The sequence below is a fragment of the Phocoena sinus genome, chromosome 20 (genome assembly GCF_008692025.1).
Source record: "Phocoena sinus isolate mPhoSin1 chromosome 20, mPhoSin1.pri, whole genome shotgun sequence".
Taxonomy (NCBI): domain Eukaryota; kingdom Metazoa; phylum Chordata; class Mammalia; order Artiodactyla; family Phocoenidae; genus Phocoena; species Phocoena sinus.
In genome coordinates this window covers 8129211-8154909 of record NC_045782.1, presented here as the reverse complement: position 1 = coordinate 8154909, position 25699 = coordinate 8129211, and the positions used below count along the sequence as shown (strand labels likewise).

At 48.1% G+C, this 25699-nt stretch overlaps 2 protein-coding genes across 28 annotated transcripts in view; one reads left to right on the top strand and one right to left on the bottom strand.

The window, feature by feature from the left end:
* Positions 1-13560, top strand: part of NDEL1 (nudE neurodevelopment protein 1 like 1) — a 60701-nt gene extending 47141 nt beyond the window's left edge. For 3 of the 18 annotated variants that reach the window (XM_032618060.1, XM_032618056.1, XM_032618059.1), the window contains one exon: positions 2537-8761. Coding sequence is in view for 10 of the 18 variants with exons in the window: in XM_032618056.1 (XP_032473947.1) it covers positions 2537-2630 (94 nt within the window). In the remaining 8 variants the exon portion in view is untranslated. Of the gene's footprint in view, positions 1-86 lie in introns of all 18 variants that reach the window. The other 15 variants (XM_032618053.1, XM_032618058.1, XM_032618052.1 and 12 more) reach the window with 13 other exon arrangements.
* The window catches only part of MYH10 (myosin heavy chain 10), a 137602-nt gene continuing 122602 nt past the window's right edge, over positions 10700-25699 (bottom strand). For all 10 annotated transcript variants that reach the window (XM_032618041.1, XM_032618040.1, XM_032618043.1 and 7 more), the window contains 10 exons: positions 25473-25685; positions 23694-23906; positions 22468-22629; positions 17847-17975; positions 17398-17486; positions 16369-16492; positions 16091-16299; positions 14662-14770; positions 13112-13284; positions 10700-12326 (listed from right to left, as the gene is read on the bottom strand). In XM_032618041.1, the coding sequence (XP_032473932.1) occupies positions 12182-12326; positions 13112-13284; positions 14662-14770; positions 16091-16299; positions 16369-16492; positions 17398-17486; positions 17847-17975; positions 22468-22629; positions 23694-23906; positions 25473-25685 (1566 nt within the window). In that variant the 3' untranslated portion in view covers positions 10700-12181. The remainder of the gene's footprint in view (positions 12327-13111; positions 13285-14661; positions 14771-16090; positions 16300-16368; positions 16493-17397; positions 17487-17846; positions 17976-22467; positions 22630-23693; positions 23907-25472; positions 25686-25699) is intronic.

Below are 25699 nucleotides of genomic sequence, written 5' to 3'. Positions count from 1 at the left end.
GAAATTTTATAGCTTTTGGAACCTTTTTTACTTAGATGATTCCCAGATCTGTATCTCTATCCCTGCCCATTTCTTTCTCCATTCAGTCCTGTGTTGTCCACTGGGACATTGCCCTTCGGCTCTTTTGCTGCTCCCTAAAACCAAATGTGGTGAGTATGGAGATGTTTCTTTTCTTGGAAACCTTTCCTCATTGCACAGCTTTGCGGTTCCCTCAAGGGACCTCACCAGACTGATAATTCTGCCTCTAGGTTCAGCTTTCTCCTTCCTCCTGGTCTTTTACTTACTAATTCTTGACTCCAAGAGGGGTGCTAGGTAAGACCCTGGTGGATTGTTATTCTCTCTCTCTCCCATAGAACTTTCAAATCCAGAATTCCCATTTCTGTCCACACAGAGAAGCTACTTTATCTAGTTTCTTGTTTTCCCTTTATATTTTGGATCGCACTGCTTATTTTTCCCATTAGAGCAACCTGCAGTGGGAGCACCAACTTGCTTGTTCACTGGAGCCTGTCAGGTGTCCCTGGGCCAGGAGGAAACTGAGAAAGGATAATGGCCTGGGCATCTGGAGGCAGGTTGTGGGCCCAGCTCCCCATTGACAAGCTCACAGGGTACACTCAGGTGAATGGCTGGACCTTCTCCTGCTTTTGTTTCCTTGGCAGTATAACAATGGGGATGAACTTAACATTCCTTAAAGGTCCATTCCTGAAAATGCAGGAATCTCGGTCCTAAACCTGCATGTGGAGCCATCCTCACATTTGCTGCTTTTGCACGCCTGTGGAACAGGTGCCAGGTTCTTCTTGGCACCCAGCAGTGCTCCCTTTCTGACAAGTTTTGGGGACTGTCTGTAGCCCTGCCTTCTGCCGTGCTCTGTGCAGCTGGGAATCTGATGTCCACACGTGTAAAGCTGAAGCTGTTTGTGAGGCCTGCCTAGTTAGTTCTCCCTGAGGTTCTAGGAGAGGCAGGCATCAGGGCTCTGGGACCAGGCAGACAAATGACAGACAAATGGCTTATTATGTGAGGGCTACAATGGCATGTAGGATGTGGGCTCTGTCCCCAGAAGAGGCGAAGGCATACAGCCTTGGAGGATGGAGAGGGATGATTTAAAGTTTTCAAATGTGATGAAGCTCAAATATCAGACCTCCCCAGCCCAAAGAGAAAAGAGAAAATCTTGAGCGTGCATCACTGAGGTGGAAAAATGGACAACAGGGAGAGATTGCACTGGTCAGAGCCCCTTCTGTTGCTCTTGGCCTGTGTGGGTAGCATGATTTCCAACTCAAAATCCATACGCAGGTTAGTTTCTTCAGATGTTAACTGTTCTTCAAAGTAGTCAAGGGTCATTAGTCAAGTCTCTTTGCATGCCTGTTTCTCCAGGAGGTTGCCCTCCCCTCTTCAGTGTATGAAACTGTCATCTTGATCTTGGTGGGGAATGTGTCTGTGTTTCGTTTTTTTAAGAGAACCTCTGTCCATGAGTCTGTATTCAACTCCCTGGGCCCCTCTGATGAGTAGGCCGGTGGGGACAGTGGTGGGTATGTGGGGGGCAGTCCGGCCCCTTGCACTCGGTGGCATCTCCCAAGTTGTGAGTGGGACACATTTTCCTAGGAAGTTTGTCAGTATGGAAGGACTGCGGTGGTGTCCTGGGAGGGGCTGCAGGCCTTGCACTCATTCCCTCATTGCTTCCTGAGGCTGTGCTGCTGGGCACTGGGGCTGGGGCGGGGCTGGGTCCTGGCTGCCGGTGCTTGGCGCTGGGCGGGGCTGGTGTCTCACAAGGTGGCAGAGAAGCCTACCCATCTGGCTTTGCTTGCTGAACAATTTAAAAATTATTTTTCTCCCCCTTATTTAAGATGTTCCTGTACATTGTAGGAGATTTGGAAAACAACAGAAAAGTATAAAGTAGTAAATAAAATTTACCCACAACTCAGAGGGAAGAAGCGTAACTATTGTTCCATTTTCCTTCTGTAGTATATGTGGGGGTGCGTGTGTGTGTCCACACGTTCTAGATTTAGCTCTGGGTGGTAATGTCTAGCTGTATAAGGGGCTGTAGTCCAGAATATATACTACTCACTTTTTTGCCTTCATATTATGGAGCATATCCAGTTTGGTAACCTGATGCTTTTTCCACCTAGCGTTAATTACATTCGGAATATTTTCCGTGCTGTTAAGAACCCTGGAATGTGTTTTTAATGGCGGTATGATATTTCATTGTTGGTTTGTACCCTTATTTATTTAGGTAGTTCCCTACTGGTAGATGTTTAACCTGCTCTGTTGGGAAATCAGTCAGGGCTGTGGCTGCCACGGCCAGTGTGATGAAGTTGCCGAGAAGGGAGCAGTAGTGTCATCACCCCCAGGACCACGGGCTTCTCAAGTCTCTCACCAGCTCATGCTCTCTAGGCAGCTCTCTCCCCTGGGCATCAGGATTCTGCTCTAGGCCGGGAAGAGGAATAGTTGTAGAGAGCAAATGAATTTCGCTGTGTGTCGAGTGATTTTAAATGACAGTCTCTCTTTCTCTTCCCTTCCTTCTCTGCTCTGGCCACCCCCACAGGGCAGTAAACGGCTTTGACCCGGCTTCTCCTCCTCCCGGTCTGGGCTCCTCGCGCCCGTCGTCGGCACCGGGTATGCTGCCTCTCAGCGTGTGAGTGCCTGGCCTCCAGGTCGGGGCTCCCGCCCTCCTGCAACAACCCAGGACACCCACGCCTCACCCCTCGGTGCCCGGGCCCAGCTCGTGCCCCTCCGTCTGCCTCCCCACGGCTGGCAGAGGGCAGGCTGCATGCAGTGGCGGCTGCTGGGCCCTGCCCAGCCCCAGGACTCTGCGCGACATCAATACTGGCTATTTTCTCTTCTCGCCGTAGTGCCGTTGGTTTCACATGATTGCACTTTTGTGGGTCACAAGGTGATACATACACGTATTACTTGGTCACTGGATGCAGAAGTACCCATTCATCACACCTGCCTCATAGCCCCCTCCCTGCTGTACTGATAGGATTTAGTTATGTTTAGGACATTGCAGATCTTCTAGAGGTTCTCCCCCAAATCAGGTCGACGTGTGCTCTCCTCCTGAGCTCCCACCCAAGCATCTCCAGTGCTCATGGATCATGTGTCCCCCACCTCCACCCCCACGGTTTGGGCCTGTTGCTGGCAAAGAGTCAGGAAGGTCACTGAATTAGGGAACATTTTCTGCACCTTCTGGTTTTACTTTAGCAGTTATCATTCCATAGACTAGCCTCCCAGAGCAGCAGAATGCCTGTCTGAGCCCAGGTGGCAGGAGCTTCTGGGACCTGGGCACGCGCAGGGCTGTGCCCCTGCCGTCTCCTCCTCCTCCATGTGCCTGAGACTCGGAGCAGGGGGTGGTGGCAACCTCCTCGCCAGCTCTCTGGTCCTTTAGTTAAATGACACCTTCAGAGTGTTTTTGTTTTGTTTTCAGAGGGCCTGTCCAGTTGTGTTAGGAAGGGTTGAGTGGCCTGATTCCAGGGGCTGGCTGGTGCCAGCTCCTGGGGGCAGACTGACTGTAAGTGGTTGTCCCTGTGCATCCTTTGATTACTCTCATGCTGCATTTACTGTTTACATTTGTTTTATTGTACATAGGTTTGTAAACATTATTGCCTAAGATATTTGTATATAACTTGGGCTTTGTAGCTTTTATTTATTCAGAACTCATATGGCATGTTGAAGACTTATGATGTGTCCTACTCTGGGCAGCTGTGTAGGATCATCACGTGGTTAAAAAATACTCCCCCTCAAAAAATCTTTTAATGTGGAAACAATAAATTTCACAGAAAAAAAGAAAAAGGATTGAGGTTGCTTTATTGGGTTTCTGCCATCCTGGGAGAGAAGAGCTGGAGTTGCAAAGCCAGGTTCAAATGTCCCTTCTGTTGTGACATGGGACACGGGGATGGACAGCAGCTGTGGAATAGGGCAAAGAAAATTCAGGCGGCCTCAGGAGGTGTGAACAGGCATTCTCATGCTGACTGTTTTTATTTATTTTTTTAAAAATTGAAGTATAGTTGATGTCCAATTTTACACAAGTTACAGGTATACAATATAGAGATTCACAATCTTTAAAGGTTATATCCCATTAATAGTTACTACAGAGTACCGGCTGTGTACCCCGTGTTGTACAGTATATCCTTGTGGCTTATGTATTCCTCGTGCTGATTCTTGATGCTGGTTTCTGCTCTTAGCTGTGATTTCCAGGAGCAGCCTGAGAATAGCCCTGGCCCCGTGTGGAAATCTGGGAGGAAGGACCTGCACTTTGAGGGAGGCAGCTTGCTAAGTCTTGGAGTAACCGCGATGGATCCAGGAGCTGGTCCTCCTGCTGGGTTGCTGTTCATGACACGTGCTGGTGTTCTGGGATTAGAGGTTACTTGGATCCGGGCTTCTCTCCTCGTCCCTTGAGAGAAGGTGCCAGATGTTTAGTAGCAAGAGACAGGGTGACTGGACTTGAGCAAGTTAACTGGGGCATCTGTACTAATGTGTCAGATTCTGAGCACTGCTTATAACAAAGAGCATAAACGGAGTAGTTTGTAGTTTGAAGACTACATGTAAATGAAAAGTAAGTGAATCCAGTTCCTAAGTGAATAAGAAACATTAAGGTAGGATACATTAAACATTTTTCTTCTGTCAGCATGCAGGCAGGAATAGCTTCTATTAGTTGTTCCTGGAGATTTCATCATAAGTTGACTCACGAGACACGCTTGTCCTGGTGTGTGTGTGCTGTGCCCAGCTCTGCTGGCCGAACAGTTGAAAAGGAAACTCCAGGTCTCTTACTGATGGGCAGACTCCCAGCTTCTTTCCCAGCCATCATTGGAAGGGTTGGATTAGATCAGAGGTTTCAACGTTTAGCAGACCTCTTTGTTTATGCAGGAACCCCAAATCTAAAACATAACAAACAGAGCTACTCTGGTTAAAGTAAGGATGAGTTCTGGAGCTTCGGTCCTTTTCCTTGGCTCCCCAGCGATTTCTCACTTCCTCTCCAGCTGCACACCCCTGGGATCATCTCACCGGTGGTTATTCAGGCAGTGGCTGGGAGTAGGGCCCTGGCTGCAGGGGCCCACGTGTTATTCACTGATGTCACCACTGCTTTGGGTCCAGGAGAGCACAGGCCAGGTCTGTGAAGGTACGGAGTGTGCTGCTAGGCTTATTTCTGGCCCCTTCAGGACTCCCACATAGTTTTGGTTTTTGATAGCTGCAGCAGCCCTTGGCATATGACCCCCTGAGGAAGCTGGTTGATTCCCCAAGCCTCTTTTAGCTTTCTCCGTGGATTCCAGACCTTCCTCCACTTACAGTGGGATTATGTCCCAGTAAACCCACTCATTGTAAATTGAAAATGCGTTGAATACACTTAACCTACTGAACATCATAGCTTAGCCTCGCCTACCTTAAACATGCTCAGAACGCTTAGACATTAGCCAACAGTTGGGCAAAATCATCTAACACAAAGCCTATTTGATAATGAAGTGTTGACTATCTCATCTAATTGATTGAATAGTGTACTGAAAGTGAAAAACCAAACGGTCGTCTGGGTGCAGAATGGTTGTAACTGTATTGGTTGTTGACTCTCGTGATTGTGTGGCTGACCGGGAACTGCCCTGTCCAGCATTGTGAGAGAGGATTGGGTTGCATATTGTTAGCCTGGGAGAAGATTAAAATCTAAAATTCAAAGCATGGTTTCTATTGAGCGTATCGCTTTTGCATCATGCTAGAATCAAAAAAAATCTTAAACCATTGTAAGTCAGTGACCCTCTGTATCTGGTTCAAGATGCTGCTCTGTACTTGCTCAAATAGAGCATTTGCTTCCTGGTATGAAAGTTCTACTGACTGCTTGCCTGTATAGCTAAAGATCCTCTGAGTGGGTTCTCTTCCTAGGGCTGCTCGATTGCCAGGTTTGCGTGGCTCACACTGAAACCTTCAGGAATGAGCTGCCCCTGGGCTGGGTCCACATGGTCTCCCCTGCGTGGAGGGGGCTGATTTTCCAGGTGGCAAAGGACAGCTTCTTGTCTCCAGATATTTTCATCTCACCACCCATTCCCATCCCTTGCTCCTGAAACATCTTCCTGCATAAAATAGGAGCCAGCTGAGTGCCCGGAAGTGATACCCCACCAACTCAGTGAGGAGCCAGAAGCCACAGCCGGGGTGTTGAGTCACAAGTAGGCAAGTGGCAACTAGATACAGTGACCTGGGCGCAGGATGAGCTGGTTTTGCCTCGGTCTACAGATGGAAAGGCGGGCCCAGGGTTTAGGTGACTGGCCTAAGCTCACACAGCTGGTTCACGGAAGAGCCAGGCTTGGAAAGGAGCCCAGTGTTTTTCTGCTGTCTTCACCACCTTGTCAAACTCGAGGCCTCGCTGGCTTTGATTCTGTCTCATGCCTCAGGAGGTGAGCTGATTCTGAACGCTTGGAAGTGATGCACACGAAGGTGACACAGCCTTTGCAGCGGGAGGAATGCGGCTCATCCACCCTCCTCCTCTCCCAATCTTGTCTGTTGTGTGTGGACTCTTTCTCTCAGAAGCTGTCTTGGAGACGCCATTGGCATCTCCTGCGAGCCAAGGTGGAAGCTGGCACCTCTGGGGAAGGGGACATGACCTGGGGTGCGGCAGTGGCTTTAGGGGGCAGCCTGTAGCCAGGTCTCTCCTGCCTGGCCGGTGGTGGGAACAGGGCCTGAGGGGGGTTTGGTCCAGGCTGTCAGTTGTCCACACTGTTTGCCTAGAGGATGCTAAGATAAGCCTTTTCTACATTCTGACTTTTACTTCATCGGTTGTTTTTCTCTATTTGCCTCAAAGTTTGAAACAAATTGAGAGCACTAGCTTGGCCTTTAAAATTTGAATGTGTTTACTGAATTCTTTTCTAAAAATGGGAGCGGGGGCAGGAGGCATCTTTGTAAATCATCTTCCTGTGACTTAGAGCATCTTATCTAACAACTGGTCCCATGACTTAAAAATACGATATATGGGAATACAGTAGCCCTTTTTTAATTTTAAGGAAAAACAATCTCTAGTAAATATTAATGTAACAGACTTCTTTTATGAGATAGTGCATGCGAAGAGGCCAATTGGAAAACAGAGCGAAGCTTATGGTGCTGGTGTTTGTGCCATGTGGGGTTATGATTTGGAGTCATGCTTTATCCTGCTGCCCACCTGCACCCACAGGAGTTATGTTAGTGTTTGGAGACTGAACAGATGTTTCACTTGTTTACCTGTGGGGTGTGTTCTACTCCGGTATCAAGTTTGCTGCCGCCATTGAAATATGGGCCTTCTGCTTGGGTCATGATGTGCAGGTGGAGGCCTGGGAATGAGGTGCTGGGCTGGCGGGACCGGGCAAGTTTTCTGTGCAGTGGATCAACAGCGACGTCTGTGTGAGGCTCAGAGCCTTGTCAGTAGATGGAGCTGTGAAGCAGTTTTTTGCTTCTAAAAAAAGTGAGTGCTTTAACTGCCCACCCTCCCCAGCAAATCCTGCTGTCACCTAGAATTTAGGGGACTAGGTACACTTTTACATATTGGTGTCACTAAATTAGCCTCTGTAAGTCTTGACTCAGTCTAACAGTGTGATAAGCTGTAACAGCTCTTCATCTATGGTAGTAAGAACAAACAAAATCGGTCTCAACAGTACTAATATAGATGTCTGATGGCAGGGGAATGGAATGGTTGGGATGACTTGTCAGCTGAACAAAAGACCCCAGAGCCACTGAAATGTAAGTGTGCAGTTGTGCTGATCTGTGGGAATGGAAATGATGAGGACACAAAATAGATGAGCATGCAATTGCAGCTTTATAAAAAAAATCAGAGGTGAAATGAAAAGATGAAAATAGTTTACTATTTGTCAAGGGTTCTAAATTTTCCTGTAAAGTTGCTCAAATTTTTTAAAAATTGAAGTAACGAGACTGATTTTCTTTCACTGCCCCAGTTGGTCTGAAGAATTGTGCTGAGTAGTTCTGAGAGTTGACCAAGTAGCACAAAGCAGGGGGCTCCCTGACCTGCCAGATGACCGGGCTGAGTCATACTTGGGGAAATTTTAAAATGCAGATTCCCCCAGGTTCCACCCCAGCAGCAGCCTAGGGAGGAGAGTTCTGTATTTCATGGACTCTCAGACGTTAGCAATTATAAGACACACCTTTCTTTTGTAAACCAGTAAGAAAAATGTGCCAGCTGGAACTATGAAAACGCCTGTCGTTTAGACTTTGTGTTTATTGAAAGTCTGAGAGACTTCTTTATGTAGATTTTCATCATATCACACTTAACTCATACACAAAAAGGAAAATGTGAGAGATACTCCTAAAACTTCATTGTGATTCCAACGTTCTGAACTACATTTTGACCCAGAGTTGTCCTTGTCCGTGTTTTCCCAAGCAGTGTCATCCTCTGCGCTGCGGTGAGCACTGGTGATGCAGTACTTCTGAAAAGCGTATTCTACTGCTGGCTCCAGAATTACGCTCTAAGCTGCTGACACTCATTCTACAAGATCTGACGCTGGGCTTTATTGACCTTACCAGGAGTCAGGCAATGACAACCACATGACAACTGCCACCTCCTGAAGGTGATTATGAGATGCATGAGCGTACACGTGAGAACAGGAGCATCTTAGCTTCTGTGCAGCATGGTCCTGTGAAGGAGCCAGCGCTCTGCTTGGATGTCTCAGTCAGACCCAGTGTTTAATAGTCTGATTATGTCACGTTACATCTTGAATAAGCCTTCGTGACATCCAGTTAGCCGGGACGGATTCCATTATTGGGCGACTTTGAGAAAAATAAACAGACCTCACTGCTGTCATGCATCAAATAGGATTTGTAGTCTTGGTGTTCGGGGTGAAGGACGTGTTCACACTTCGTGCATATGGTACACAGGCACTGTAATTAGTTAACGTTGTCTCTGGGAACTGGCGTCGTGTCATTATGTCTTTATAGTGTTTCACGTTAGATTTCTGAAAAGAACTGTACGATTTGCTAGATTTCCAAATGACAGGTGGCTACACGAGGAAGTAGACTGCCTGGTTGGTCCTGACCGTGCACAGGACGTAGCATTCTTGCAAATGCTCAGCCTTTGGGAAAGCTCTTGGTGAAGATCTTTTCCCTCCTGGAGCCACTGGGAAGCTTCTGTGGATGGGGACTCGCCTCGGGTCTCAGCCACGGGCTTCACCCAGGCCTGCCTGAACTAGGGGGAGTGGAGCCATGTCTCCACCTTCTAAAGATTCCAGCCTATGGCCTGTTGTGACTTGGTTTTTTTTTTTTTTTTTTAGGGGCGGGGCAGGAAGTGGTGGTTCCTAGCCTCAGACAACTGTGAGCTCTTTTCTTCCGCAGTCTTGACAGACATGTCTATTGTCATAGCAACGTTGGCGTCAGGAGGAAGGGGCCATGGGTCAGTGATACCCAGAGCCATAGGGAGGACCGGTTGTAAGATACCGGTCTTCTAGCTCATTTCGTCTTCATTGAGGTTTCCAGGGATGGGGAAGATTGGTGACAGAAGTAAATGTGATAGGGCACTAGTCTTTCTGATATCAGAATGCCCAGGACAGTCAGGCTAGGCACAGATGTGTTATCCGTACCAAAGTAATTTAAAAGAATTTCCTAGAATGTCTGCAATAAAAAGAGCGGCAACTGTGGTGTGGCAAGGGCAGACAGAGCATTTAAAGTGTACGTGACAGAGTTAAAACCCCAGCAAGAGCGCATCTAAACTTCATTTCCACAAAAGGCTAAGGCTTTCCCACGTCTTGCCTGAGTCCTTCCTCACGATGGACCATACACCTTTGGGGTGGGAGCTGGCCTATTGCTTTGTCTTTGACACTCAGAGCCCGGCTCCCAGGGATTGGAATCTGTTCATGTAGATTATATGTTTCTCCTGATAGGCTGAGTAGTTGGGAAACAGTGTGACATTAACACCAGTTAAACCAGCCAGCAGGGAAGGATTCTTTTTGAGAAAAACAAGCCTCTGAATTCCACAAACCCCTGGACTGAGATATTGAATGCAGGGGTGAGAACACACCTGAGACATGGTAAGTGCAACTCACCTTTTTTTCCTATGGTAGTGACACAGGAGAAAGGGAACACTTTTGCCCATTTTTCACATCCCCACAACTGCCGAGCAGCCTAGGTATATAGTTCAGACCACCAGAACCAGCCTAAGCTGAGCATATCATGGAAAACCCCCCAGCATTCTCTACATGATTGTGTTCCTCTAGTATTTCTCTCCAGCCTGTCCTAACGGGCTCATAGCTGCCCTTGGATCTCGTCACTGAATCCTCCCAAAAGCATTTTTAATGTGCATCCTGCCTGAAAATGTAGTCTGAAACATCTTGGACCTCTTAATCCAGTAATGAGCTTCATTGGTTGGTGACTGGAAACCCTCCTCAAGGCTTCATCCTGCAGCCCTGCATTGCTCCCTTCTCCATTAACAGTTGGCGCTCCAGCTCCAGCAGCCCTTTCCTTCCTGATGCAGCTACACACGGAGGCCATCGGTGAGAACAGGATCTGTCACCACGACTGCCCAGACTTAGCCTGTCATCCGACAGTTTCTGCGAGTGCAGTGCCCTCAGATAAAAGCAGCCTGGCTGTCAGCATTTAAACTCTCTGTAGCTTCCAACCTCCGATCAGACCACAGGTGGGAAATCGAGAACAGAAGGTGAGAAAACAGATTTCACATTCACATGATTATTCTTGTTTATTGAGGTCTGTTTATTCTCAACGGGTGCTTTTTCCTCCAAGTAAATAGAGCAGGCGTAAATATCTATAATGAATAAATTTATTGTCTTACAAAAATCATTGTCTAGAAATATGGGAATACAAGAAAAGATATTTGCAGTCAGGTGTCTGGTGGTCAACAGCCAGTACAATTCATAAAGGGGGAAAATCAAAGATTCCAAACCCACATGACAAATTCTTCCTAACAGATGTTAAAGCTTTTAACCCAAAAGGTTTGTGTTTTCAAGCATGTTGCAGAGGATCAAGGATTTATAATTAACACTGATTCATTGTCACTGAATGTTTATAATACCACTTTGACTAGAGAGAGGTACATGATATATGAAGCACAGTCAAAACTTAATACATTAGATTGTTACAGAGGCAAATAATATATTTAACATTGTCTTAGTACTGTAGTGTCTAAGGCACTTTCTGTAATGTCAGTTTGATTAACTGTCAACCAAAAACAGAATGCTAAATGTTCACTGTAACACTGTCCCAAGGGGGAGGGGAAAGGAGAAATCAAAAAGGAGCCACATCCACTGGCATGTCAACATTCAGGCAGGTTCTGTCAACCTCATCAACAAACTTGGAACAAGTATCGGACACAAAACCAATATTCCCATTTTGGGCTCAAAGCAGCGGCTGAATTTGCAAGGTCAGCATGAGAGCCTGGCTGGCGAGGGAGGGTATCCCCCGAGCTTCTGCTCCGGGGCCTGCAGCTGCTCGCTCCAGAAGTGAGGAGCACACTGGGGATGCCGGGGCCTCCGGAGGCCCTCCTGCAGTCACTGTGATGGCTGCCCCCAGGGCCTCAGTTGGGTGGTGGCCGCTGTTCTTCCTATGCACAGACCGGGCCGAGGACAGTTCACGTGAAGAGATGGGAGCACACCACGACTCGAGGGAGGTAGGCATGGCCACCCCACACGGATGCCGCTTCCCCACATCCAACCCACCCCTCGTAATCTCTCCAAAGCCCCTTTCACAGTTTGCTCACTGAAATAGTGTTGATCATTATTTGAAGGAAATGAGAGCTACAAGTGCAGTTTAGGTTCCACAACGTTCTAAGAGACTTGACGTGGCTGAGGAGGCAGGGGCCACATGAACACAGAACTAAGGTTAAGGTAGCTGTCCGTACGACAGAGCATGCAGAGCGACTGGGCAGCAACCCCGGGGCTGCCCCAGCGACCGGCAACGGGGTCTAGAGTTTGTTTGAAAAAGGGTTCTCTTCTTAACATGTATTATAAAATGGTCTCTCGATGGATATATGGAAAATAGACGCAATCATGAGACGATCTGTTTAATATGTGTAGGTTTTGTGTGTATATATATAAAAAGGGGAGCAATTGTACCTAAATCTGAAGCAGGAGACAGTAGTGTAGGCTGCAAGTCCTTAAGACACAGTTGATCTCTCAGGAGTCGTGCGGTTCGCCAGTCCCCCAGATCTGCAGGGGGCCCCAAGGCCGGGGCACTGGGTGACTTTCCTGCGTGTCCCTCGGTATCGCCTCCCCCGGCTTCCTCGGATCTACTCAGACTGGGGCGGCTGCGTCTCATTGACGTCACTGGTCTTACTTTCTGTGTCGTCATCCGACAGCTCCAGGGAAGCGCCCTCGATGTGCAGCTGGCGCCGGCCAGATCGGCTGGCAGAGAAGCTGATCGGGCCTCCTCGCCTGGAGAGCAGAGAAAGTGTGTGGGCACGACCGCAACAGCTCGTGGCTGGCAAGTCGTTCAACCACCTGACAACTCAACTTCAGCCCTTCCTCAAGACGCACCAGCTGGGGTGGTGGGCAGATCAGGAGCAGCTCCGTGCTTTTCCACCTCTCCCACACCCGCCTGCGGAACATCATCCTGGGAGGGCCCCGGAGCCCTGGGGGGTGGCTGGACTCAGCCCCCTGCTCTGTGATGGACACACTGAGGAAAGCGTCACCTGCTCACCATGGGCCAGCCTCTCCCCAAAGGGTGGAGAGTAAATGTTCTATTTAGGCTTTGTGGGCCACCTAAGGTCTCTGTTGAACACTCTTATTTGTCTTTTTACAGCCTTTATAAACGTAAATACCATTCTTAGCTCCCTGGCTGTACAGGAGAGCAGGGCGCAGACAGGATCTGGCCCATAGGCCACGGTTTGCCAACACCTGTGCTAAGCTGTCCTTCTGGGGGAGAAGGTGTAGCCTTGGCTCCCCGTGTTCTGCCCTCACCCGGGACGCGGACAGACACCTGGGCTGGCTCCCAAGCCTCGAGCCATGTATTCGCACAGCCCACTAGCAAACGCGGAGCAAATGAGTGGTCCTGTTGCTCCTCCATCCTCAAGGACTACTGACGGTCAGGGATCCGGAACAGGTAAACAGGCAAGAACGAAGAGCTGGACAGGAGCCTGAGAAACCACTGCACCCGGAGCCCATGGACGCAGCTGTTTGCAGGCTCTGGGTGTGACCTCACGGAGGCCCGGGGCACTCACCTCAGCCGGTTCTTCAGCGTGCTGACCTCGCGGCTCAGGCCCTCGTTGGCCTCGGTGGCGTCATCCAGTTCCCGCTGGAGTTTGCGCCGAGACGCGTTGGCACGTGTGGCTTCTTCCTCTGCTTCCTCCAGCTGCCGTTTGAGCTGCTTCATCCTGGCGTTGGCCTTCTCCATCTCGGGGAAGTTACACGAACCAAGTCACACCAAACCGGTGAATCCAAACTCGGCATCGCTGCATCCTGAGTGTGTCAGCATAGGCCTCTGCCCTGCCAGCCACGCGAGTGCACACACGAGTGTACCCACACACACGGCAGGCATATATACGTGCGAGTGCACTGATACACAAGACTGGGGCCTGGCCCAAGGCCTTTTGACCAGCCTGCTATTCTCAGCAAAACCATGTCTATGCAGCAAATCATGCTAAAGGACACTTAAAAAAAAAAAAAAAAACACCCGCCTTTCATCCCTGAGTTTTCTGCAGAAAAATGACAGTTTAGTATCTTCACACGAGTGCCCTATGGGACTGTGAAAGGGAAGGGCTAGTCCCGCAAGATGCAGAAGAGCCAACAGTGTGGACAGTCTCCAACCCCAGGAGATGCTCCATTCATTTTACACCTATGTTCAACACAGGTGTGTTGACGTTCTGTTTGATTCAAGTACAAAGCCACTCTGGAAGACCTGACAGGAGAACTCAGCCTGCCCACTGGATCCCTCACTCCTGAACCACAGAGACTGGCCAGTGCCCTGCGGGTCCAGCTCACACCCACCCAGAACTGCCCTCGGTGTTGCTAGGCCCTGAGCGTGGGGGTGAGAAGGGAAGGCCAGGCTGGGTGCCCGACTGGAGCAGGGGAGGAGGAGAGGAGGATCTGGGCCAGAGGCAGTGGATCCTCAGCTCCAGCCACGGCGGCAGGTCTCAGAGAGGACCGAGAGCCAGAGGAGAACACAGCCCCCACCCTGGTTTTAGCCAGTGCAGACCTGACCACAGTCCAAAGCCCTATCAGCACATGCCCTTGGCACTGAGAAAACAGATGCCTGGACGCAGACAAGGAGGACCACTCAGGTTCCACATGCCGTACATTTGCTTTCTCTTCCCTTTTCATTCAACAGTGTATCCACCCCTTCATCCGGCCAACCTTCAGTGACTACCAGCTATGCCCAGAACTATTCTAGGCATTCAAGAGACGACTGGGTGAAACAGGCAGAAATCTCTGCACTCATGTAGCGTCCATTCTAGTGGAGGAAACATAACTGTAAGGTCAGTCCAGGCCTTACACTTCAAGCCTTCCTGACGTGCTCTCGCCCACTCTGGGGCACTTGGGGGGACTCACGGGGCAGGGCCAGGTCCTAATCACCTCGGTATCCCCAGCACCCGGGAGTGAGTGGCAGGAACAAGGAACAGCACATGTTTGTTGAAACGTCAGAATTAAGAGTTGCAAATAGCTCTTCCTCATTCACCTGGTCAAATGGTAACATGGCTGGCTTTGCATCCGTCTCCTTGCTACAGCATTTAGAGTGGAAGACGTGTTCCTCCTACCTGCCTTCTGCCCTTACCTGTTCTTTATACTGATCGGCGTGGCGGCGTTCATCCTCGACCTGCATGAAGATTTCCTTCAGCTTCTTCTCGGTGCGACGGACTAGTTTGTTGGCAGCTGCTCTTTCCCTATGAAAATGAAAATGATCAACACGTTAGTTTTCCCAATTCTGGAAATGAATATTTTTTTTAAGCCCTTTTCTCTGGAAGATGGCATTTGTTAGCGTGCTTTCCGGGACCTCTGTATCATCGTGATCAATATGGCCCAGAAACGTTTCCCTTCTGGTCAAACTGTGGATTACCTTTAATGTATTCTAATGCTTGACAGGTAGAAAAACTGCATTATTCCTTCACACACATGTTAATCACTTTGTCTAATGATCTACCAAAGATCAAATGTTACATACAAGCTACCTGTCACGTATTTGAGTGTAGAGTTTTTGAAGACAAAAACCTTAGTTGGTTACTCTAATCCCCTAACTTTTCAGCCTGGAAAACAAAACAAAGACTCGATTTATTAGGCGATGGTTTCAATTTAAAATTTACTGACTACGCACGAAGATGCTAGAGCAGCTGACACTGAAACAACGCCCCCATCCCTCCACGCTTCACGTAGGAGTCAAAGCACCATGTTTCTAGACAGGCCTCCACTGTCCCACATGAAGCAGAGGTAGCTTATTTGTAGGACTCCACTGAAAACAGAAAAAGTTCTTTTGTACCTCCACAAATGTTATGCAAAAAGAATAGTGATGGAGTCAGCTGAAAGGGCGAGTCATGTTAATTACAACCAACAGCAAACAAACCCTTAACTGTTAGAGTTGAGTGCAGGGGCAAGTCTGGGTTGCCGGTTGCAGAGGATGTCAGGCTCTGAGCACAGACCCTGCATTTCTGGGCCCCAAGCTCCCCGACAGGAGGGTGAGCTGAAGGGCTGCTCTAGCTCTGGCAGTCTGTGATTTCTATCCTCATAGATTTGCAAATGCCTGCCAAAGGCTGTGTCGTGCAGCTCATAAACTTCAGAGCGGTTTACGACAACAGAACGGAAGCTGTCGAGCAGTCCCTTCCTCAGGGAGCAAAAAAGCTTGTATTTTTGTCATACTGCATTTCTTCTCTGCCAACAAATTGTAGCATTTCACGTGATGCCACCAACTCGGGCAGTCGACTTTGGGTAGAGATGTAAACTATGGAACCAGGAAGTCACGGGGCACAGTGCGATGAGCCCTCAGCTAAGTCTGGGAAGAGCTGACAGGTGAGCCCAGCGTACCCTGAGGGCTCACACCACCACCTCTCTGGTTACACGTGTTCTTGTCATTCTTCCCCTGCCAAGGGAGCTCCCATGGGACAAGGGGCACGTCTGTGTCATCTCTGACTCACAGGCTAAACCTGGACCTGGTCTGTGGCAGACACACTGTAAATACCTTTCTTTGGTTTACAGCTGCAGAAACCTCTTACTTGGCCTCCTGCTCAAGCTGCTCCTCCAACTGCCCAATCTTGGCTTCCAGGGCCGAGATGGTGGCCTTGAACTTGGACTTGACAGCACCCTCCAGCTCCTGCAGCTTGGCCTTCAGCTCCTTGTTCTGCCGCTCCAGCTGCTGGCGCGCATTGTCGCTCTTCTGGGCGGCGCTGCGCTCGGCCGCCAGCTCTGCGTTCAGCGTGTCCACCTGGAGAGGAGATGGGTCAGTCGTGCGGGGACGGCGCGGCCCTCCCTGGGGCGGCCGCTGCGTGCCCACCTGCAGCGTGGTCTTGCGGAAGCGGTCATTGAGCAACTCCATGTTGCTCTGCTCCTCTTCAAGCTCCTCCTCCAGCTGCGCTATCCGTGCCTCCAGACGCCGCTTCTCATCCAGCAGCGCAGACCTGCCAGGCGAGGAGGCAACAGCTCAGAACCGGTCTCCACGGCACGGGAAACTCCCAGAGGGCGCCTCCACCCACCCTGCTGCTGGAAGCTGAGCAGCATTGTTGACTTTTCTCTTTCCTCTGTTCCCACCCCAATCCGCCATGCCTAGCTGGTTACGCTTCCAAACACACCACCCACTTTCCATCCCCAGGCCTACCACCCAGGCCAGGCCCCATCATCTCTCGTCTGGACCGGTGTGTAGCCTTCCAGCTGACCGCCCTGCTGCCTTCTCCAGCTCTTCTCGGCAGCCAGTGTCAGCTTTAAAAGTGCAAAAACATCCTGGCATTCCCTAGCTTTTCTAGTGCACCGAGATCAAATGCCAGGTCCAAATGATGGCGTGCTAGAAAATGACCACGATGAATACTCAGTACAGTAATTGAATGGAGAAAGCAACCTCTTAATTGCAAAAAAAAAAAAAAGGGGGGGGGGGGCTTTTAATGAAAAATGCATCCAGGGTAAGGTAAGTCTAAGGAATGTGCTTGTCGAACCTAGTGAATCTGAAAGCGAAGACTTGCGTTGCAAGGCTGTGCACCCTATGGAAACCAGGCTGGTTCTGAATGTCTTTCCTGCACACCTATGTGGGCATGACTGGCACAGGGAGGTGTGACCTGCCGGGGTTGTGCAGCCAGCCAGGGGCCGAGGCAGGCAGCCCGGAGGCTCAGCCTCTCGTGCTCATCTTTCCAGACTGAACAGATGAGCAAACCAACTACTGACTCCTAGATGCCAGACGACCCCCATGGCTGTCTCAGTGCCATGGGCGTGCCCCAGGGGAATGGGCCCAGTGCCCATGAAGCCGGGGGCGGGGGGCGCCTCACCACCGATTGTGAGATGCCCGTCCCTTCCCACCTGTTGCCAGGAGACTCACTTGCCAGAGGCGCTGTTGGCGATCTCATCCGCCAGCTCATCTCTCTCCTGCTCCGCGTGTCGGCGGGCTCGCTCAGATGAGGCAAGTTCCTGAATAAGTTCAGACCGTGATGGAAGCTCTGGCTGTTAACAGTTTCCTCAAGTGTGAAATCCGACAGTGCCTGTAGCTGCGGCCACCTTGCTCGAGGCACTAAGTGTGCCTCAAATTGCAGTCAGACTTGAGAAATTAATTACCCATCAACGTCTGTGACGTTAGCCAGGTAGAACAGTGTCAAAGTATGACCACTTTGTTTGCCTAACTGAAGCAGTAAGATGGTCCAGTACCATATTAAACATGGATAGTGAAATTACACTAGGCTACAAAGATACTAAAATATATTTATCTGGTCTTAGAGAAATTTCAAGGGCAGATATATTTTTTTGAACAAATGGATGAATAAGTAGACAAACCTCCTGCAGTTGAAGGATTTCTGCTTCCAGACTCTTGAGTTTCTTTTCACTCTCTTTGGACTGAGCAAAAATCTCATCCCGGGATGCACGAGCTTCTTCTAATTCACGTTGGTAGTCCTTCATCTGAGCCTAAGATTAAATAGGAAGAAAGTTTTGGGGTAGTGTCCATTCTTAGTTTTTAAACATGATATTTTTCTCCAGATTATAATATATATGCATTTATTGTAAATATAAAAGTATGTGGAAGTGACAGAAATAAGACAGGAAAACATTCAGGCCAATATCCCTTATGAATACAGATGTAAAAATCCTCAACAAAATAGTAACCAATTGAATCCATCAACATATTAAAAGAATCATACATTGTGTATATTTATATACCATTATACCCCACCATCCAAGTGGGATTTATCTGAGGAATGCAATGTTGATTTGATATCCAAAAAATGAATTAACGTAACTATATGATCATCTCAGTAAATGCAGAAGCAGCATCTGACAAAACCTAACACCTTTTCAATATAAAAACACTCAGTAAGGGAGGGAGACGCAAGAGGGAAGACATATGGGAACATATGTATATGTATAGCTGATTCACTTTGTTATAAAGCAGAAACTAACACACCATTGTAAAGCAATTATACCCCAATAAAGATGTTTAAAAAAAAAAAAAAACAGTAAACTGAAGGAAACTCTGATAAAGGGCATCAGTGAACAACCAACAGCTAATAGTCAAAGACTGAATGCCTTCCTCTAAGATAAGCAATGAGACAGGGGTGCCTGACCTCGCCCCTTCTGTGTGGCACTGTAATGGAGATTCTAGTCAAAGCAGTTAGGCCAAGACAAAGAAAAGACATTCCGATTGGAAAAGAAGTAAAACTAGCTCAGTTTGCAGACGATATAACCTTACATATTGAAAATCTTAAGGAATCCACTGAGAAACGATTAGAACTAATAAACGAGTTCAGTGAGGCTGCAGCATACAGGATCGATACATAGTCAGCTTTTCATATCTGTGAGTTCCACATACGTGGATTCAACCAGAAGTGGATCAAAAATATTCAGGGGAAACAAATTCTCAGAAAGTTCCTAAAAGCAAAACTTGAATTTGCCACATGCGCAGCTATTTATATATCGTTCTCCTTGTATTAGGTAGTATTATAAGTAATGTAGAGACGATTTAAAGTATACGAGAGGATATGCATAGGTTATATGCAAATAATACACCATTTTAGCAGGGTACTTAGGAAGGGAAGGAGAGACCTTTTTTTCTCCCCCCCCCCCCCCCCCCCCCGCCACCTTTTTTGGCTGTGCTGCACGGCACGTGGGATCTTAGTTCTCTGACCAGGGATCGAACCTGTGCCCCCTGCAGTGGAAGCGTGGATGCCAGGAAGTCCCAATACAGCATTTTACATCAGGGACTTGAGCATCTGAGGATTTTGGTATCCATGGAGTAGGGGGGTCCTGGAACCAATCCCCCTTGGATACCAAAGGACAACTGTACAAAAATCAATTATATTTCTATATACTAACTATAAACATTCTAAATATTAACAAAGCAATTACACTTAGCATCAAAAAGGATAAAATTTAGCTAAAGTATGACTTGTACATCAGAAACTATAAAATAAAGCATCGTTGAAAAAAAATTAAAGAATAGCGAAATGAGTGGCATGACAGCCATGTACTGTTAAGATGGCAGTACTCTCCAAGTTGATCTTCCAAGTCAACACAATATAAGAATCCAAGTGGGGGGCTTTGGGGGTTGGTAGGGGGAGGCAGAAATTGACAAGCTGATCCTAAATGGAATTGCAAGGAACCCAGAATACAGTCATGAGAAAGAAGAACAAAGTTGGAGAAGTCACACTTTCCAACCACAAAACCTGCAGAGCTATAGTAATCAAGACTGTGTGGTACTGGTGGAAGGACAGACACAGAGATCAATGGAATACGACTGAGAGTCCAGAAATAAACACAAGTCTACGGTCAGCTGATTTTTGACAAGAGTGCCAAGACAATTCAAGAGGGGAAAGACTAGTCTTTTTAACAAGTGGTGCTGGGACAACTGGATATCCATATCCGAAAGAATGAAACTGGGTTCACATATGAAACCATATAACAAAAATTAACTCAAAAGGAGTTTCGAAAAAGAGCTAAAAATATAAAACTCTTAGGAGAAAACACAGGACTAAACCTTCAGGACTTTGGATAAGGCAGAGGTTTCACAGACATAACAAAAACAGAAGAAACAAAAGAAAAGATAAATTGGACTCCATCAAAATGAAAAACTTTTGTGCTGTAAACAATACCATTGAGGGAGTGAACAGATAATCTAGACAATTAAAGAAAATATTTGGAAACTCTATATCTCCTACGAAACACCCAGAATGTATACAGAAATGTTACAACTCAATTACTGAAGACAACTCAAAAGCTTAGCGGAGGACTGAGACATTTTTTCCCACATATGATATTGGCCAATAAGCACATGTAAAGCTTTTCAACATCATTTGTCATTAGGGAAATGCAAATCAAAACCACAATGAGGGACTTTGCTGGTGGCGCAGCGGTTAAGAATCTGCCTACCACTGCAGGGGACACGGGTTCGAGCCGTGGTCCGGGAAGACCCCACGTGCTGCGGAGCAACTAAGCCCGTGTGCCCCAACTACTGAGCCTGTGTGCCACAACTACTGAAGCCCACGTGCCTAGAGCCCTGCTCCACAACAGAGAAGGCACCGCAATGAGAAGCCCGCGCACCACAACGAAGAGTAGCCCCCGCTCGCCACAACTAGAGAAAGCCCGTGCGCTGCAACAAGGACCCAACACAGCCAAATATAAATAAATTTATATTTAAAAAAAAAACCACAATGAGATACCACTTCATACGCACTGGGATGGCTATAATTAAAAGATGGACAATATAGCAAGTGTTGTTGAGGATGTAGAGAAACTGGAATCCTCATACATAGCTGGTAGGAATGTAAAATGTCGCTGTGGGAAGACCGGGCAGTTCCTCAAAGTTAAACAGAATTACCGTATAACCTAGCAATTCCATTCCTAGGTATATACCCAAGAAAATTGAAAACACACATCCGTACAAATATATGTGAACGTTCATAGCAGCAGTATTCACAGTAGCTAAAGAGTCAAAATAACTCAAACGCCAACTAATGAATGGATTAATAAAAAGAATATGGTATGTCCAAACAATGGAATATTATTTGGTAATAAAAAGGAATGAAGTACTTATTTATGCTACAACATGGTGAACCTTGAAAACATGCTAAGTGAAAGAAGCTGGGCACAAAAAGCCACATATTGTAGGATTCCATCTGTATGACATGTCCAGCATAGGCAAATCTAGAGAGACGGAAAGTAGATTAGTGTTTGGTCAGTGCTGGGTGTGGCAGAGATAGTGTGGAGTCACAGCGAATGGGCACAGGGTCTCTTTTAGAGGGAACCAAAATGTCCAAAATGAGACAGTGGGTGATGCTTGCACAGCCCCTATGAATATTCTAAAAAACAGCAAAACACTCTAAATGGGTAAATTGAATGTTGTGTGAATTATATCTCCATAAAGCTGTTAAAGTCATAGTAATATAATTTATATTCTTTGTAATTAACTGGTCAAAATAAAAACCTTTGTATTTAGCTTTTGAAAAAAGTGTAAGGAAGCAAGTAAGCTACTCATAAATCTATTATCCAGAGATGACGTTTCCTTCTAAACTTTTTTTCTAAATGTGTATATCTGCCTGTCTATATATAGAAAAGTTTACACACATGTGTGCTGAGTTACAAACTAAACTGCCCTCCCTACACTGTATCTTCCTGTGTCACTGCATACATATCCCCATCATTTGAATGGCTGGCAGTCCACCTACATTTAGGTTATTTCCCATCATAAATAACACTTCAGCTATGATCTTTGTATGTAAGTACTTCTCCTCATATTTATATTTTGTTAGAATAAATTCTCAAGATGCAGAATCACCAAGGTCAAAAGGAATGGAAACTTTCTAAAGCTTCTGTCCTAACAAACTTCCCTCCAGGGAAGTTGTGCCTACTTATATGAAAGGGCCCATCACATCCTGCCAATACTGTGAGTTACTATAGAAATCACTTTTTGTCACTGTGATAGTGAAAACCGGCACACCATCTGGGTAGCAAAAGTGATGATTCAATGAGATGGAAAGGCTCACTAAAGCTCACGGCGCTAGCGGAGGGAAGTCGACACCACTCTCCTCTTGGTGGCTCAGTGGCTGCATGTTTAGTTGAACATCAGAAGCTGTTCAGAGCCCCAAAAGCTTGTCCCTGGTGGTTGCCGCCCTGCTGGTGACTCCACCCCGATCAGTCCAAGTGGGGCAAGCACTGGCCCACTGTAGACACTGGAGCTACACACGTGCCATCTTTATGGCCCGTGACCCCAGCCCACAGCCGAGGCTGGTGGCTGCACTGTGCTCTCTGCAGGGGTCACCTGGCAACCCTGAGCCTGTGGGCAAGATGGCAGGCTGGGTGCTGCCGGGAGCCCTTCTCCCCAGCTTCACGGGCCATGTTGCACTTGATCTAAGTAGGGCCAGATAACACCTACCACCACCAAAGACTGACGGCTGGCCGCACTTACCTGAAGTTTGCGGAGCTGCTTGATCACTTCATCCCTAGCTTTGTTTGCAGCCTCGATTTGAGCTTCCAGGTCCTTCAGGTCTATTTCCATTTTCTTCTTTGAAGCCACAGCAAGGGCCCGCTGTTTCCGCTCATCCTCCAGCTCAGCCTCCAGCTCCCGCACCTAATGGACCGCATCGGGTTACGTCTGGTCAGACCCAGGTGCCCACACAGAGAACCGGCACGTGAGGGCTCGGGTCACTCTGGAGAGGTGCTGCCTGCCACTGGGCAGTTATTACTGTTATTAGCAGTTAATTTGTACAGAGAGATCTTTAACCACCACCACTGGTACAAACCATTTCCACCGACCACAGCAAAGGCACGTAAGGAGGCAGAGCTCATGGTCTCGGTGATGCAACGAGACTGACCCACGTGCCCAGAGCAGCGTTCTCGGGCCAGCACCCCGTGGGCAAGCCAGCCAGGATGCAGACCCTCCAGCCCCCGTCGGGCCTTCAGGTGACACACCCTGCTAAGTCCATTCTGAATTCCTGACCCACAGAAACTCAGTTAGTGCGTGTTGTTTTAAGTCACTAAGTTTGAGGTAATTTGTTATCTAGCAATAAATGACTAATAAGTATTAGTGGACTGCAAATAACAAAGCAAAATTAAAAATATCTCAGATCCAAGACTTGATACCATCAACTCCAAGGGACTGAGAAAATATCCACAATTAATTTTTAAAGTAAACTTTTAAATTAGAAGTTTAACATGCACTCAGGAAAGTATATAAATCATAAGTGCCCAAGCAACTTCTTAAAATTAAAAAAAGTGTAAATACCTAGAGGTATTTATATACCTTTAAAGAGTGGCTTAATGAGGACGTGTGATCTGACCTTCGGAATACTCTGAATCACCTTGTCAGGTACATATTGATTCTTCCCTTTATCGATACTCATGAGACTCACAGAACTTGAACCTGACTACATGTCCCTGGAGATTCCACTAAGGGCTTTTCAATGGATATCCTGGCTTGTAAGTAGCAGTGATATTATCTGAGAAATAGGAAATCAAAACCAGTTGTATTACATTTTAAAGAATAAAATTATCAAAAAAAATATTATCAAATGACCAAATACATTTCCTCCAGCTGATATGTTCCAGTGTGAATAAATAAAATATTGACCCCAAACTGGGCTTTGAGAACAAACCAGTTCCTGGTCCGGGGGGGGGCCACTCTTCCAGACCTACCTGTTTAATGAGTAGCCGCTTCTTTTCCTCGTTCTGCTCATCTCTGGTCTGCAAGTCCCTCTCGAACTGGGCCTTCATGGCCTGCATGTTGACCTCCAGGCGAAGCTTGGCGTCTTCTGTAGCCTGAAGCTCATCTTCCAGCTCTTCCAGCTGGGTCCTCATTTCCTCCACCTGCTGCTCTAGGGCCCGTTTGGATTTTTCAAGTTCATGAACCTGGACCACAGGAAGCACAGGGAGGGGATGACCCTTGGTGGAGGGACAAGCAAGGACAGCAGTTCTGTTTATAGGCACCCCACCCCCATATGCATCCTCCGCTCCCACTGCAGCTACACCAGTCCTCATTTCAGAACGCGCCATCTGAATGACAGGCCTGATTTCTTTATTCACATGTGCTCTAGAGTCGATCAATTACTCTCCCATGACCTTGAAGCCGAGAGATCTTTAAAAGCCATGAACAATAAAAAGAGCATGGTGTCAGGGGAGTCGCCTGTTGACTGGCCACTGTGTCTAACATAGTACGTCCCTCTTGCTGTGGAAGAAGTCATTTGTATTGAAAATGCACATGTGGAGACTTACGTACTAGGTGTGTGAGGCCCGCAAAGCAGGGTGCAGTGAAAAAGAGGTTTGACCTTTCTCTGCGCAAAGATCGCCACCACACACGTTTACTAAGTTCTCGGTGCCAAGCGCTGTGCTGGGTGCTCCCCCTTCACGTCCCCTCTGATCCTGGAGACAATCCTTAGGCAGGCGTGCGCAGGTGCTATTATTATGTGTCCCTTTGGGGTTCACTGCCATGTCAGTTCTCACGCGGGCAGGAGAAGCCTTACAACGTGAGGAGGGCCTGTGTCTCTTAGTGTCTGGCACTTCACAGGCACAAAGGAACGCTTGTGGAATGAATGTGGGACTGTCGATTGTTCTAAAGAAAACTAATACGGAACAAGAAAATGGAATCAGTCGTGGAATTCTCTTTCTACGTTTTACTACGTAATCCTGGCCATTTCTACTCTAGCAGGCCTCTTCTTGTCCACGGGGCCGGTCCCCAGGCTGTAGGAGACTCAGCAGGAAGGCAGGACAGTCCTTCCTCCCTTATGATGTGGCCAGAGAGTCCGTGTCCCAGGAAAATGAGCTTTTATCTTTAGAGAGGACTTTATGCCTTTCAGAGCACAGCCGCAGCAGCTTCATGAAACAGGCAAGTATCACGTCCATTTGACAGAAGAGGAAACGTAGGCTTAGGCAGGTTAAATGGGATCTTGGGGGAGAGTCAAGCCCCGAACCTGTTCTGATCCCCAGGCCTGGGTCCCCATCACTATCCTCAACACCTCGTACACTAGGGGAGGGGGGTAGGGTAAATAAAAATCCCAGCAGCTCTTGGGGGAGGCGTGTGCAGTGGGAAGACAAGAGGGTCCCACCTCTCGTGGCTCCTCTCCAGCTTCCCCACTCGGTGCAGGAGACAGATCCCACTACCCCCAATCTGAGGGGACTTCAGGTACTTGCGTGTGATAACCACCTGAGGCTCAGGAACAGAGAAACCCTTCATTTAAAGGACCCCTGTCAGGATGCAGCTTAGGGCGGGGAGGGCCTGTGAAAGCGACAAGAACTCCCCGCCTGGCTTTGGCACAGGTAACCGAGAACAGACTGCAGAAAACCTGATGGCTTATCCTGGGAGTCTTTAACCCCCTAATTACATACAGGCCAAGACACTCCCGGTCCGCTTCGCCGTAGGGCTGGGCCTCCCCAGAGTCGCCTGCCTGCCCCGAAGGCACCGGTCCCCGGGACACTCACGTTCTTGCCCACGTCGTCCTTGGAGCTCATCAGGTCCTCCATGTCTGCCCGCAGCTGCTTGTTCTGCCGCTCAGACTCTTCCTTGGCCTCCAGGGCCTCCTCAAGGGCACGGGCCAGGGACAGGGCTTTGGTTTCCTTCTCTCTGGCCTCTGCTTCGGCCCGGTCTCGCTCTTCCGCGTAGCGGGCAGAGATGTTCTTCTCTTCTGCTAACAGCTACACGGGATGGC